This window comes from Taudactylus pleione, unplaced genomic scaffold, assembly GCF_031769625.1.
Source record: "Taudactylus pleione unplaced genomic scaffold, aTauple2 ptg000960l, whole genome shotgun sequence".
In the NCBI taxonomy this organism is placed as follows: domain Eukaryota; kingdom Metazoa; phylum Chordata; class Amphibia; order Anura; family Myobatrachidae; genus Taudactylus; species Taudactylus pleione.
In genome coordinates, this window is record NW_028285361.1 from 447,725 (window position 1) to 461,941 (window position 14,217).

Below are 14,217 nucleotides of genomic sequence, written 5' to 3' on the forward strand. Positions count from 1 at the left end.
CGTGCATTCGTGCGATGTTTGCACGTTTCATAAAGCAAACTTGCTTTTGCAAACTTACACCTAATTGGATTGAGATGTTTTAAATACCTTTGAAAACAGATAATGCTAGCCTACCATGCTGATGTGTAGGGTCCATTTAGAATTGTAAGAATACATAGTGCTCTCTAGTGTAAATTATAAGTAGGTATCCAAGTTTATACACACATAATTTGGTGTTTATCTTGTTTTTATTTTAAACAGGAGAGAGGGTGAATATGTCAGTGAGGGCGGTAGGGGACAGGACCCAGGAGGTAATGTGTCAGCATGGGTATCAGAAATATGGAGTAGTGCTGGGTACACACTAAATGATGCGTGTGCCCAACGAGCTGACATATCGAGTGGTCCAATACACACTGGACGATTCGGTGCCCGACCACCCGATATGCCGGCCCCCCTGCATAGCGCTGCATGGGATCATCAGCCACATTGCCTGATCTTACATGCTGCACATAAGATCAGGCGATGAGGCTGACGACCCCACGGGAGCGCGTACTACACGATGTAGTGCATACACACTACACATTTTTAACGATTGTCATTCCGATGTGACGGAATCGGCCAAATCGTTAAAGATATCATGTAGTGTGTACCAAGCTTTAGTCCCAAGGAATAGGCCATATGGAGTAAGTGTCACAGGAAAGGGAAAAGCAACCCTGGGGCACGGCCGATGCTACCAGTAGGTGAAATAACTGACTGCCTGGAGCACCTAACACATAAAATGATTTACAAATCATCAGTCATACAGTGTCTTTATTTTCCCTGCAGCGCCATCAGCCTTTCCAAAGATTTAAAGACACGCCCTTGTTAAATGGCTGACTATGGGTTTGTTTATTTGTCTATTTATGTATGTAGAGGCTTATCTTTAGCCTCCCCTCTCACCTGCTAGGTCTTACTCCACAGAGCAGGTGTGCAGGGGAGAGGATGTCACTCTTTGTTGATGTAATCACACACATCACACAGCTTGTTGCTATATAAAGGATGCAAATCTCATTATCCATTCTTGTTCTCTAGACTATAAATGAATGATGATGATTGTAGTTCTGTAAAATCTACTTAGACCATAATATACATAACATGCTGAGAAGTACCTTCTAGGTGCCTGGGGTCACTGGAAGTTGCATTAAAATGCTGTAAATATAATATATTGGTATGGGCAGCACCAGAAGTTACCCTATAACTGCAGCCTATAACTGCAGGCAGCGGTTACCCTATAACTGCAGCCTAAAGAGAAAACAGGGCTTCCCAGACCCTTATGGGTAGACATATCTGAAAAGAAGGATTATCCATACAGTATAAGGACTCTCCGTATAAAATGTTTTAGAAATTACAGATAGTACATTGGTAGTATATAAGAAATTAATATTTTAAAAATACAACATCAGTAAAATAACATCAGGTATAAAATCAAAATGAACAAAAAAATAAAGCATACATTGAATAAAATAGCTCAGTCCTAAGAGTAAACTGGACACGTCCATGATTTTTATGCTTTTTTTTTGGTCTATTTTTTACCTAGTACAGTGACCAGTGAGATACTTCAGTTATGACCTAGTAGCGTTTTGCGGGATTAGTATGATATCTCTACATTCGGGATGACGGCTGTCAATAGATTGACAGCAGCATCCCAATGCCTACAATTCCGACAGGGAAACAGTAAGTACTGTTCCCCTGCCCTATTCACCCCCTAACCCTCCTTTACTGTTCCCTAACGCTAACCCTCCCTACACTGCACCCTGACACTCCCGGCTAGTGCCTAACCCTAACCTCCCCCCGATGGTGCCTAACCCTAACCCTCCCCTCTTAGTACTTAACCCTAACCTCCCCCCGGTGGTGCCTAACCCTAACCCTCCCCCCAGAAGCTAAGGATGCCTGCTGTATTTACTATCGGGATGACGGCTGTCGGGATTTCTGCATCGGCATCTCCAGCCATGTCAGGATTTCGGCAGCCAGCATCCCGGCCGTAGGTATATTAACTGTATCCTGTGTTTTGCAATATGGAGAAGGTAAGACAACCCACCATCAGGGGCAGCAGGTTACATAGCAGAATAATTAGATGAACAGTAAAGTGAAGAGAGATGTTGGAAGCAGAGAGTAAGTACAAAACTGAAAAAAAATAGAAGTCATATCCAGTGGCAGATTTTACTTAGGGTCTGCAGTACCCTGAGTAAAATCTGCCACCCCCAGTGAGTGCCTAGCAGTGGTAGTGGCTACACAATGTTAGCCTTCTCTGCTAATCATATGCCGGAGAAAGTCCCAAGAAAATGTTTTCTGCTAGTCTGATAGAAAGCCACTGCTCTGCTAATTCGCATGACCTACCTGGCTCCCTGGGGCAGCAGCCAACCCTGTAAGCTGGCTTGGTTCTTTGTGTGCATCGTCTTGTAGGTGCCTCCACCCAAATCTTCTTTGCAATAGATAGGCATTCTTTCCAGTAACTAGGCATTCACCATGAGGCAACCTGGGGAATCCATTAAGCCTAGACTATAGGTGTGGTAAACCTAAGTCCCCCCCCACTTTCCAATAAAAAACACACTGGCACAGAGTAAACAGATAAATACCCCAAACTGTAGATGGTAATTTATTAAAACTATAGTAAAACAGTATGAAGACCAAATAAAGCAATATCACAAACCCAATTCTAAAACCCTTAATCTGCAAATATCTCTTCACTCCACATAAACTAAAATGTATATTAAAACCTAACAATCAATTTATATGGTCAAACTGTATACATTAACAGTGCTGTGACCATAAGTCCGCTGATGCGCATTACAGAATAACGTTGGACCTGGGTCAACCTGAAATAAGTGAAGAAATGTAAAGATTTCCTGCCCCCCTCCAAAAAATATTTGGTACATCATGATGTTTATCTACAGAATGTCTATACAACATATTATGTTAAAACTAAGTACCCCGATGCGACAGTTGAGCAGACTATTTGGTACTTGGGTAATAAATGCCAGTATGAGTGTGATTTGCACAAATACCTCACTCCTGGTAAGTCCGTATACAAATTGTACAGCTTCTGCTCCCTTGACTTAACTGACAGTAGTAAACACTCCCTCGGAAACCTCCTGCTGGCTTTGTCTCTGTGTAATCTGCTGAGTTTCCTCAGTCTGCACTGATCACAGCCTTCACTGACTTTCTCCCGATACTTGCTAACAGGAATGCCTGCTGCTCTCACCCTAAGCAGTACCTTGCCACTCTATCACTATCAATCAACAGCAGCAGATCTAAAGGGTCCTATACATGTAACGATATAGCTGCCGATCCGATGTATTAGAATGATATAGCAGCTATATTGTTCCCTGTGTAGGCACAAAATTGTCCATTGCACGCTCCCGTAGGGTCGTTCATCGCTCCTCCAGATCTTTCTGCATGCACAAGAGATCTGGTGAAGTGACGAACGATCTCATGTAGGTCTATGTGGGCATGGGAGGGGGGGCATATCGGGTGGTCGGACACTGGATCAACCCTTGTTTGTGGACCGCCCGATATGTTGGCCGTTGGTCGTATATCTGTGGGTACACATCATACCATGTATGGGGCCTAGGTCTAGGCCTAACTCTTGGTCTAGCTGCAGTTCTTTTTATATCTATGGTTGTGTGCCTTCTATTTTTCATGCTCACCACGCAAGCTGATTCCAGACCCTTTCATGCTCACAGGTTTTAGGCTCTAGGCACCTGCCATTAAGTATAGTGGAATACCTATAACCACAGGTTCAGGCAATAATCCCTTTACTGCCAAGCTCAAGTATCACAGATGCAAAACTGTGGTTAAAGAGTCAGTGATGTAATACAGTCATATTGATTAATTAGTTCTAATTGAATATACAGTATTAGTAATGAAAAATGAGACTTTTAAGATATGATAGGTACTGCTCAAGGGATTTCATTTGCTAGACTAGTGCAAAGATTTCATATAAAGTAGCTGGTTGATTTTTGAAACTGAAAAAATTAATGTTTCCTAGGACAGTTTGTCTTAAAGTCTGCCTAAGGCTACTGTACAATGTTGTCACCCCAAAGTGGACTATGTAGAGTTGAATGGACTACAGTATGTAGAGTTGAACAGACTATGTAGAGTTGAATGGACTATATAGAGTTGAACAGACTATGTAGAGTTGAATGGACTATATAGAGTTGAACAGACTACAGTATGTACAGTTGAACGGACTTTGCAGAGTTGAACTGAAGAGTTGATACGCCTGTTATCAGATAGATATGTTACACTTTTTGTTTTCGTATACACAACTCTGCATAAGACCCTATCTGTATGGAATTTGCCCGTTCCTCCTTGTGTTTGTGCATGTTTCCTTCATTTGTTCTGCCTTATTTTCCATAGTTAAGACATGCCTCTGCCTAATCTGGCCCTGGTGTGTGTCCTGCTGGTAGAAAATTAGTTGTAATAATCGCCACTAGGGCTAAAGCTGGCCACACACTAGACCAACTTACATCCAACCAGCCAACTTGCTGATTGGTTGGAATGAAAATCTGGTAATGTATGGGAGTAAATGATGATCAGCAATTTGCTCCTAAATGCCAGAAAACAGATGAAAATGGTCATCAGACAAGTTTGTTAAATGTTTGATCTAAACAATTTGTTCAAACAGCAGTTTTTGTCCACTTTCTGGCATTTGGGAGCAAATTGCTGATTGTCATTTGCTTTCATACCTGTCCAGATTTTCATTCCAACCAATCAACTAGTTGGCTGGTTGGACAGATAATCTTTAGATGTGTGGCCAGCTTAAGACTGATGTACCGTCATGAAAACTAGAGATGTGAGCAGACACCTGTGTATAGGTATCATTGTCAGATTTTGGTTTTGGTAAAGCCAACCTCATTTCTTTGAAATTGATAAAAACAGTTACAATTGTGCAACATGGAACCTGTTTTTGTTCCTATAGTATTATTAGCATCAATAAGATTAATTTCCTGTCATTTTCAGTAAATTTTGACCACCTCACAGCTCACAACATTGTTTTCATCAACATTGGCCAAAGCCTGCAGCAAGCTGGCTGGCTAAACTAAACTACAGAGCAGCGGCACAAACACATGGCAGCTTAAAAAAGAATATAGCACATCTATGAAAATCAATTGTATAAGTGCAGCTCACTTCAAGTTCACTCCTAACAAACATACACAAGAGCCTGTTTGCACTGGATTGCAGGTGCTAGCTAGTATCTGACAAACATACACAGTGACAAAACAAATCACATGATACTGCGCAACACTCCTACCTGGTGACTGTAGTGTCCTACTACTTTCACACAGTATGTGCAAATATAAGATACTAATGACAACGGTATATATATATATATATATATATATATATATATATATATATATATACATACACAGTCAGGTCCATAAATATTGGGACATTGACAGAATTTTCATATTTTGGCATCTATTCACCACAACAATGGCTTTGAAATGAAACAAACAAGATGTGATTTAACTGCAGACTTTCAGATTTAATTTGAGGGTAATTACATCCAAATCAGGTGAATGGTGTAGGAATTACAACAGTTTCTATATGTGCCTCCCACTTTTTAAGGGGCCAAAAGTAATGGGACAAACTAAACAATCCTAAATCTAACTTTCACTTTTTAATACTTTGTTGCAAATCCTTTGCAGGCAATTACAGCCTGAAGTCTGGAATGCATAGACATCACCAGACGCTGGGTTTCATCCCTGGTGATGCTCTGCCAGGCCTCTACTGCAAATGTCTTCAGTTCCTGCTTGTTCTTGGGGCATTTTCCCTTCAGTTTTGTCTTCATCAAGTGAAATGCATGCTCAATCGGATTCAGGTCAGGGGATTGACTTGGCCATTGCATAACATTCCACTTTTTAGCCTTAAAAAACTCTTTGGTTGCTTTTACAGTATGCTTCGGGTCATTGTCCATCTGCACTGTAAAGCGCCGTCCAATGAGTTCTGAAGCACTTGACTGAATATGAGCATATAATATTGCCCGAAACACTTCAGAATTCATTCTGCTGCTTTTGTCAGCAGTCACATCATCAATAAATACAAGGGAACCAGTTCCATTGGCAGCCATACATGCCCATGCCATGACACTACCACCACCATGCTTCACTGATGATGATGTATGTTTGGATCATGAGCAGTTCCTTTCCTTCTCTTCTCTTCCCATCACTCTGGTACAAGTTGATCTTTGTCTCATCTGTCCAGATGTTGTTCCAGAACTGTAATGGCTTTTTTAGATGTTGTTTGGCAAACTCTAATCTGGTCTTCCTGTTTTTGTGGCTCACCAATGGTTTACATCTTGTGGTGAACCCTCTATATTCACTCTTGTGAAGTCTTATCTTGATTGTTACCTTTGACACATATACATCTACCTCCAGGAGAGTGTTTTTGATTTGGCCAACTGTTGTGAAGGGGTTTTTCTTCACCAGGGAAATAATTCTTTTGTCATCCACCACAGTTGTTTTCCGTGGTCTTCTGGGACTTTTGGTGTTGCTGAGCTCTCCGGTGCGTTCTTTCTTTTTAATAATGTTCCAAACAGTTGATTTGGCCACACCTAATGTTTTTGCTATCTCTCTGATGGGTTTGTTTTGATTTTTCAGCCTAATGATGGCTTGCTTCACTGATAGTGACAGCTCTTTGGATCTCATATTGAGAGTTGACAGCAACGGATTCCAAATGCAAATGTCACACCTAGAATCAACTCCAGACCTTTTACCTGCTTAATTGATAATGAAATAACGAGGGAATAGCCCACACCTGTCCATGAAATAGCTTTTGAGTTGATAGTCCCATTACTTTTGGCCCCTTAAAAAGTGGGAGGCACATATTGAAACCGTTGTAATTCCTACACTGTTCACCCGATTTGGATGTAATTACCCTCAAATTAAATCTGAAAGTCTGCAGGTAAAGCACATCTTGTTTGTTTCATTTCAAAGCCATTGTGGTGGTGAATAGAGGCCAAAATCTGAAAATTCTGTCAATGTCCCAATATTTATGGACCTGACTGTATATTCAGACAAAAAACATATAACAGTAAAGTGATTGTTATCAACATACCATTGTCACTAGTATCTTATGTTTGCACATACTGTTAGAATGTAGTAGGACATTCCAATCACCAGGTAGGAGTGTTGCGCAGTATCATCCGATTTGTTAAGTGACTACCTTTAAGGAGGACAACCTTTGCATACTTGCAGCACACTCCGCAGCATACCGACTGGCCCTTAGAGTGCAGATCCCCAGTTATTACTATACACAGTGACAAAGATGCTTGCAATCTTTTACATACTTCCCACCCACTCCATCTACCTACAACTCTCTCTAGTGGTGACTAGTATGTAGTACAGCCTACACCCTCTCTATACACTCTCCTGTGTGAAATGGCACCTGAAATCACGCGAGAGGAAATTACATGCAATCCAAAACACACAAGATCTGGTTTTTAGATCACAGTTCCGAACTTGCGATAAGACCCGAGTCAGAACCCCATAGTTCGGGTATTTTCGGTTTTCAATAAAACTGAACCGCTCGTCTCTAATGAAAACTGTTTGTTAGATAAAGGATAATAATAAAAATGTCAAGCCTGGTGCCAAGTTACCTTCTGCTCCGAGCCTCAGGAGGCTTTGGATATATGCCAATGTTATTTTTATCTATTTGATATTTTTTTGTTGCAGTTTATGTTTTGTGTTCTTTTAATACAACTTTTATGTATATTGTATACAGCTTAATTCCCAACTTCTCATTCATGGGTTAAGCTTTTAACATTACAATAAATTTAAACCTTATTTTTCTCTTTTCTTTTTTTAAAAAGAGCAGCAGTGGGCGAGAACCCTATATTTTTTCCCAGCAGTTCAGTAGATTAGGATCATTGCAGTATTTTCATGAAAAACTTAATTACATGGTAGGAAACCCCTTTAACTACTACTCTCTAACTCCATTGTTCCCGCATGAAGCTTGTCTTTAGTAGCAGTGCTCAAGCCGGCAGAAACTAATGGTGCTTGTCTGGACAAGGGAATGATGTGAACTCCCACACATTCCTTTTCCTGCAGTACTTTGCCTATGAGAGAGGCAGTGTCTAACAAGTTAGCATGACCCAGATTCACACCTGTTAAAACATGTTGCTATACTGTACATTACATTGCTAGTCCTATTATGTCATTTCACGTATAAATTACAGACAAATTTTGGCAACAATTCATGTCAAATATAATCATCTGAGGTTGTCAGCAGCACTCAAAAATACTAAGTGGTCGTACCATGGCAATATTTTATTAAGAAATGTGTTCTCTCTCTGTAGTACAAGATTGGACAGCTGTACATGATCAGCAAACACAGCCATGAACAAAGTTCGGATGGAGAAGGAGTGGAGGTGATCATTAATGAGCCTTATGAAGATCCTACCCATGGTAAAGGGCAATATACCGAGAAGAGAGTCTACTTGAACAGGTGTGATATAGAAATAGATATTGCTGGTTCAATAAAAGTTTTGAATATCACAATGGTATAAGCAGTTTATAATTATCTTCATATTCACACTTAAACAAATTGCTGTTGAGCTCCATTTGGTGGCAAGAGATCTATAGGCCTGATTCCAGAGATGCATTAAGTTAGCGTCGATGCTGTGCCTTTGGACGCAGCAGCAATACTAACATATACTAATTCAGCAGGAGGCGGCTGAGGAGAAAGGCGCCTACTGACAGCATTGCAGATCCGACTGCTGCATCCTAAGATGCATCCATCGGATCATCTGTAAGACCATCGGCTATCTGAGTAACTAGTCTGAGGCTACTTAGATTCTCCCTCGTAGCTCAGTAGCCCAGGCCAGGAAATCTACGTCAGAAGACGCAGGACAGGTCTTGGCACTCATAGAAAATGGGGTCGACACGTCCCCATTTACTGGAAAGGAGGTCAGCACCACCTCCACCCCGCCCTCAAATGGCCGTGACCTGATAATCAGGCTGCGGATTAAGGGGCACTGCGTACGATGACGCAGGACCCGTTCATGTGCCGAACGGGTCTTGTGCAAGGACAGGTGTCCCCACCATCGGGTTTGTGCACATATCTGAATGAGGCCCTATGTCTGAATTTTTTAAGTCTACTTATAAACTTCCAAAAAGTCCACTAGACTTTTCTCTCTACAGCCAATTCCCTCTCTCCAGCCACTTGCTGGATACCTGACGTTCGTATGGAACATATGGGTTAGGCGACAAGGTTTTAGTAAGTGCTGTGGTTATGGTCAAAATTGTGGGTTCTGACTCTGATCGAGGCTATGGATTCCAAATTTAGGGTAAAAGTCATGATTACATATACAAATACAAAGTAAAATCTCAGCATTAACCTTAATGAGTGTATTTTTAAAAAAAGTTTTTCAGATAATGCCAGTAGGTATCAATTAAACTAGTGAATTTAACAAGAGGGATTGTGACCATTATATTGTGTGGTGCCAAACACTCATGACATGGGAGGTGGTCTGATGGTGCTTTTTGAATTATAAACAGTGACATGAAGGTTTTGGCTCCTGAATAGATTTGGATTTTCACCTGCAATTTGGGCATTTGTTTGTATATATTATATTATACACACATATATTGTAATTAAATTATCTCACATGAAAAGATCATTTTCACAAAAGTAATAATCGGCTTGATTCAGATGCATTGCCGATGTGTGCAACATTGTGCCTTGTTTTTTGTACTGCACATACATCCCGATGATTACCAGTGGGTGAGGAACCCAGTGAGAATTTGAACGCAGAGAAGTTGTATTTGAATGGGCGTCTCTGGGTGCCTAACTTTGCGGAAGGAATTAAAAGAGGCTCCTTATAGCTTAGTTGTTAAAATCAAATTTCATAGATATTTTATTTGTTTTTCTACTTCAGGGACCATAGGGTATCCACAGGATACCTTGGGGGTATAGGTGTGACGTCAGTCATCGGGCACCAAAGAGTTAAGCTTTCAGCCTCCCAGGATGCACTAGGTCCCCCTCCTATACCCCGCCCCCGAGCCAAGGCATCACAGTTTCGTTTGGTGCCCAGCCGTAGTCGGAGGCACCTGCTAGAGGGGGGCTTAGAAGAGCCCCTGAAGCTTTTTCTTCATGCAGCTGTGGCTGCACATCTGGATGAACAGCATGGACAGTCAGTCCTGACGTCCATGCTGTCTTCCCTACACCCCGCCGGTACCAGAACGCCAGTACTGATCCGGGGATGCTGGTGGACATCTGGGGTCACAGCTAGCGGTGACCCAGATGTTCCAGGCCATGGCCGGATTCAAGGGGGACAGAGGTAAGCAGCGGGGTCCCGCGGGGGGTCCCCGCTGATCACATGGTCCTAAGTCCCCAGGCAGGGGGCTCCCTGGGGCCTGGCTGCAGTGTGGAGCCAGGCGACCAACCTGCGCTTCCACTACCCCCTGGGACAGCGGACCGCAGCAGAGCGGTAGCGCTGCAGCATCCCAGGGGTTAAATGCATGCCAGGGGAGTGCGCCTTCCCTGTCTCACAGCCGGCGCCTCCCCCACTGCACACAGCCCTCTCTGCACTGTGCTGACTGGCCCTGTGTCAGCGCTCCTCCCCCAGGCCAGCCTTCTCTCTGCTCCTCGGTGGCCATCTTTCTGAAGCATGGTGAACGCTGCTGGAAGCTTGCATTGGAAGCATCGTGGTCTGGGTCCCCCCGCATACCTCTCCTCCGCTGTGGTCAGGTCTGTGTATGCAGCGCTGTGTCCTACCAGGCCCTGTGTCTGTGTAGTTGAGTGATCAGCGCTGTTAGTGCAGGAATTGTTATTTCTCTGCATTGTATGTGACTGTGCTAGCGCTGCTGCCTGTAACTTTTTTTCTAAACTGTCAGCTTTATACTGTCCCTGTTTTTTCTGCTAAGCCCTTGCGGTGCGGTGCTGCAGGGTGGTCTCTCGCCTCTTAAATATATAATTGGTGAGAGGGGTCACATACGTGGTGCCATCATGTCTGAAAGTGATTTTCCCCTCCGGCTACAGTGTACTACGTGTAAAGTACCGTTAGCGGAGGGGGAGGGTAGCGCGGAGGGCCTATGCCGGCACTGTTTGTCTATGGCGCAGCCTCTTACGGTTACTGCACCGGTACAGGAGCCGCCCTGGGCTTGTTTCGCTCAAGCGCTTACAGCCTTAGTGGGCCAGTTAGCTCCGCAGCCCGCGTTTAAACCGATGGGTTTGTCCCAGCAGTCAGTGGTGTCGTCACCCATGCAGGGTTTCCCACGACAATTGGTGGTACCCCACAGTCTCCCTATTTCCCCGCTCCCGGTTTCTCAGGAGCCAGCGTGGGTTAACTCCCTGACGAGTTCTGTACAGCACTTGTCGGATGTGTTGCAAGGGGAGTCTGTGATGCGGCCACATAAACGGCCGGTGGCGTCTCTGTCGGCTCCTTATGAGGATGACGAGGGGACGTCTGATGATGGGGAGATTCTGGATCCTTACGATCAGGAACCTCTCCATGCTAAGGACGCTGATGCTAAGTCCAAAGTATATATTCCAGGACTTATTCGGGCGGTCCGCACAGCCTTGGTGATTGAGGACGAAGTTCCCCCAGCGGCTAAATCTAAGTATGCCTTTTTCAAAGATGTGAAGGGCGATGCCACAGTCTTTCCTCTTTCGGGTCAGTTGGTGGACCATTTAGAGGAGGCGTGGAAACAGCCTGGCAAAAGATACCAGCCGCAGAGACGCCTGGCGGTGGCTTATCCGTTCGCGGATAATTATTTTGCAAAGTGGGAATCCCCTCCACAGGTGGATTCTCACGTGACCCATCTTGTCTGTAGTGCCACATTGCCGATGCCATCCATGTCCTCCCTTAAGGATGCTACGGACCGCAAGGTGGAGATCTGCCTGAAGTCTGCTTATTCCCTTGCGGGGGGGGGGCAGCATGGAGCGCTGGGTGGATTCATTAGAGGCTTCTTTTGATTCCGACTGTCCGGCCGAACAGACGGAGTTGATTGGCAATCTCCGTGATTCGGCCACCTACATCAACGAGGCGGCCCTAGACATTAGTACTCTGGTGTCTAGGATTTCTTCAGCAGCGGTAGCTGCTCGTCGCACCGTGTGGCTGCGATCCTGGAAGGCGGACACAGATTCCAAAAAGGGTCTGGAGGCGTTGCCGTTTACCGGAGAAGTTCTCTTCGGTCCGGATCTGGATAAGATTGTGGCCACGCTGGCGGCAGCCAAATCGGCTTGTCTCCCGTCGGCCGCTGCTCCTTCTGGTTCTGGACCATCGTCCTTTCGGTCATCTAGGGCCCAGGGCAGGCCCAAACCACAGTCGTTTCCTCGACAGGCTGGCCCCGGAAGCAGACATGGAGTACCAGACGTCCGGCCCCCAAGCCTGATGACAAGCCTGCGGCCTGACGGTCCAGGCCTCCCTTTGGGGGATCCCAGGGTGGGAGACCGCCTGCTGCAGTTCGCCCAGTGTTGGTCGACCACTACGACAGACACTTGGGTTCCGGAGGTGGTCTCCCATGGGTACGCCCTCTCCTTCCGGCACAGACCCCCGGCTCGATTCTTCACCACGGGTCTACCATCAGACCGGAACAAGGCTACGGAGCTGCGGAAGGTATTGCACACTATGCTCCAGGCTGGAGTTATAGTGCCTGTTCCAGAGGGGCCAGGGTTTCTATTCAAATCTTTTTTTGGTACAGAAACCCAATGGGTCGTATCGTCCGATTCTCAACCTCAAAGCACTCAACAGGTCTTTGCGGGTACCGAAGTTTCGGATGGAGACCCTACGGTCCATCATTCTGGCGCTGGAACCTGGGGACTACATGGTGTCATTGGACATACAGGACGCTTACCTGCATGTCCCTATTCTTTTGCGCCATCAACAGTTCCTCAGGTTTGCAATCCGCAGCGACCACTTCCAGTTTCGGGCGTTACCTTTTGGCCTGGCGACAGCACCACGGGTTTTCACCAAGGTGATGGCGGTCATGGTGGCTTCTCTGCGGCTGCAGGGAGTCCGCATGTTGCCGTACTTGGACGACCTGTTATTGGTGGCAGGATCTCCAGAGCTCCTGTTACGCCACTTGGACCTGACCATTGCACTGCTGCAACGGCACGGCTGGCTAATCAACTGGCAGAAGTCCACTCTAATCCCGTCTCGGAGGATTCTGCATCTTGGAGCCTTATTGGACTCGGGACAGCAAAGGATCTTCGTGACGGAGGACAAGATCTCTGCTTTACAGTCAAGGGTGCGCAGTTGTCTGCACAGCCGCCGGGTGTCCCTACACTCGGCGATGAGGTTACTGGGCTCCATGGTGTCGGTGTTCGACATGGTGGAATACGCCCAGTTTCACTCCAGACCTCTGCAGCACCTGATCCTGTCCAAGTGGAACGGGCTGCCTCAGTCTCTGAAGTCCCAGACGATTGTGCTCACCCCGGAAGTTCGCCTGTCCCTTGCTTGGTGGTTACAGATGACCCACCTCAACAAGGGACGGCCGTTCTGGGTTCCAAATTGGGTCCTGTTGACAACGGACGCCAGTCTTCGGGGCTGGGGAGCGGTTTTGGGTCCACACTTGTTCCAGGGCAGGTGGACGCCGACAGAAGCGGAGCTTCCCATAAATATCTTGGAAATCCGTGCGGTCTTCAATGCTCTCCAGCAGGCACATCGGTTTCTCCAGGGTCACCCGGTACAGGTCCAGTCGGACAACGCTACCACCATGGCCTACATAAACAGGCAAGGAGGAACCCGCAGTCGGGCGGCTCTCGTAGAGGTCTCTCGGATCCTGGTTTGGGCGGAGCGCAATCTTCCGGCCATATCAGCGGTCTTCATCCCGGGAGTGCTAAATTGGGAGGCGGACTTTCTAAGTCGCCAGGACGTTCATCCGGGGGAATGGTCCCTGCACCCGGATGTTATTCAACTGCTGGTGGACAGGTGGGGTCTTCCAGAGATCGACCTCATGGCATCCCGGCACAACAACAAGTTGCCGGTGTACGGGTCTCGCACAAGAGACGAAGGGGCGTCTCTGGTGGATGCTCTGTCCGTCCGGTGGACGTTCCGGTTCGCATACCTGTTCCCTCCGGTCTCCCTTCTTCCACGGGTAATCCGGAAATTCAAACAGGAAGGAGGGACGCTCCTGTTGATAGCTCCCGCGTGGCCCAGACGGCACTGGTTCTCAGACCTTCAGGGTCTGTCCGTGGTCAGTCCTCTGCGGTTGCCGCTACGACCGGACCTTCTGTCTCAGGGTCCTTGTC

General features: G+C 45.9%; 1 protein-coding gene across 1 annotated transcript in view; it reads left to right on the forward strand.

The window, feature by feature from the left end:
* LOC148473149 (cytoplasmic phosphatidylinositol transfer protein 1-like) overlaps positions 1–14,217 on the forward strand; it is a 125,560-nt gene that overhangs the window by 79,869 nt on the left and 31,474 nt on the right. Inside the window, exon 2 of the mRNA XM_088460030.1 lies at positions 8,321–8,469. Coding sequence (XP_088316156.1) covers positions 8,321–8,469 — 149 coding nt within the window. The remainder of the gene's footprint in view (positions 1–8,320; positions 8,470–14,217) is intronic.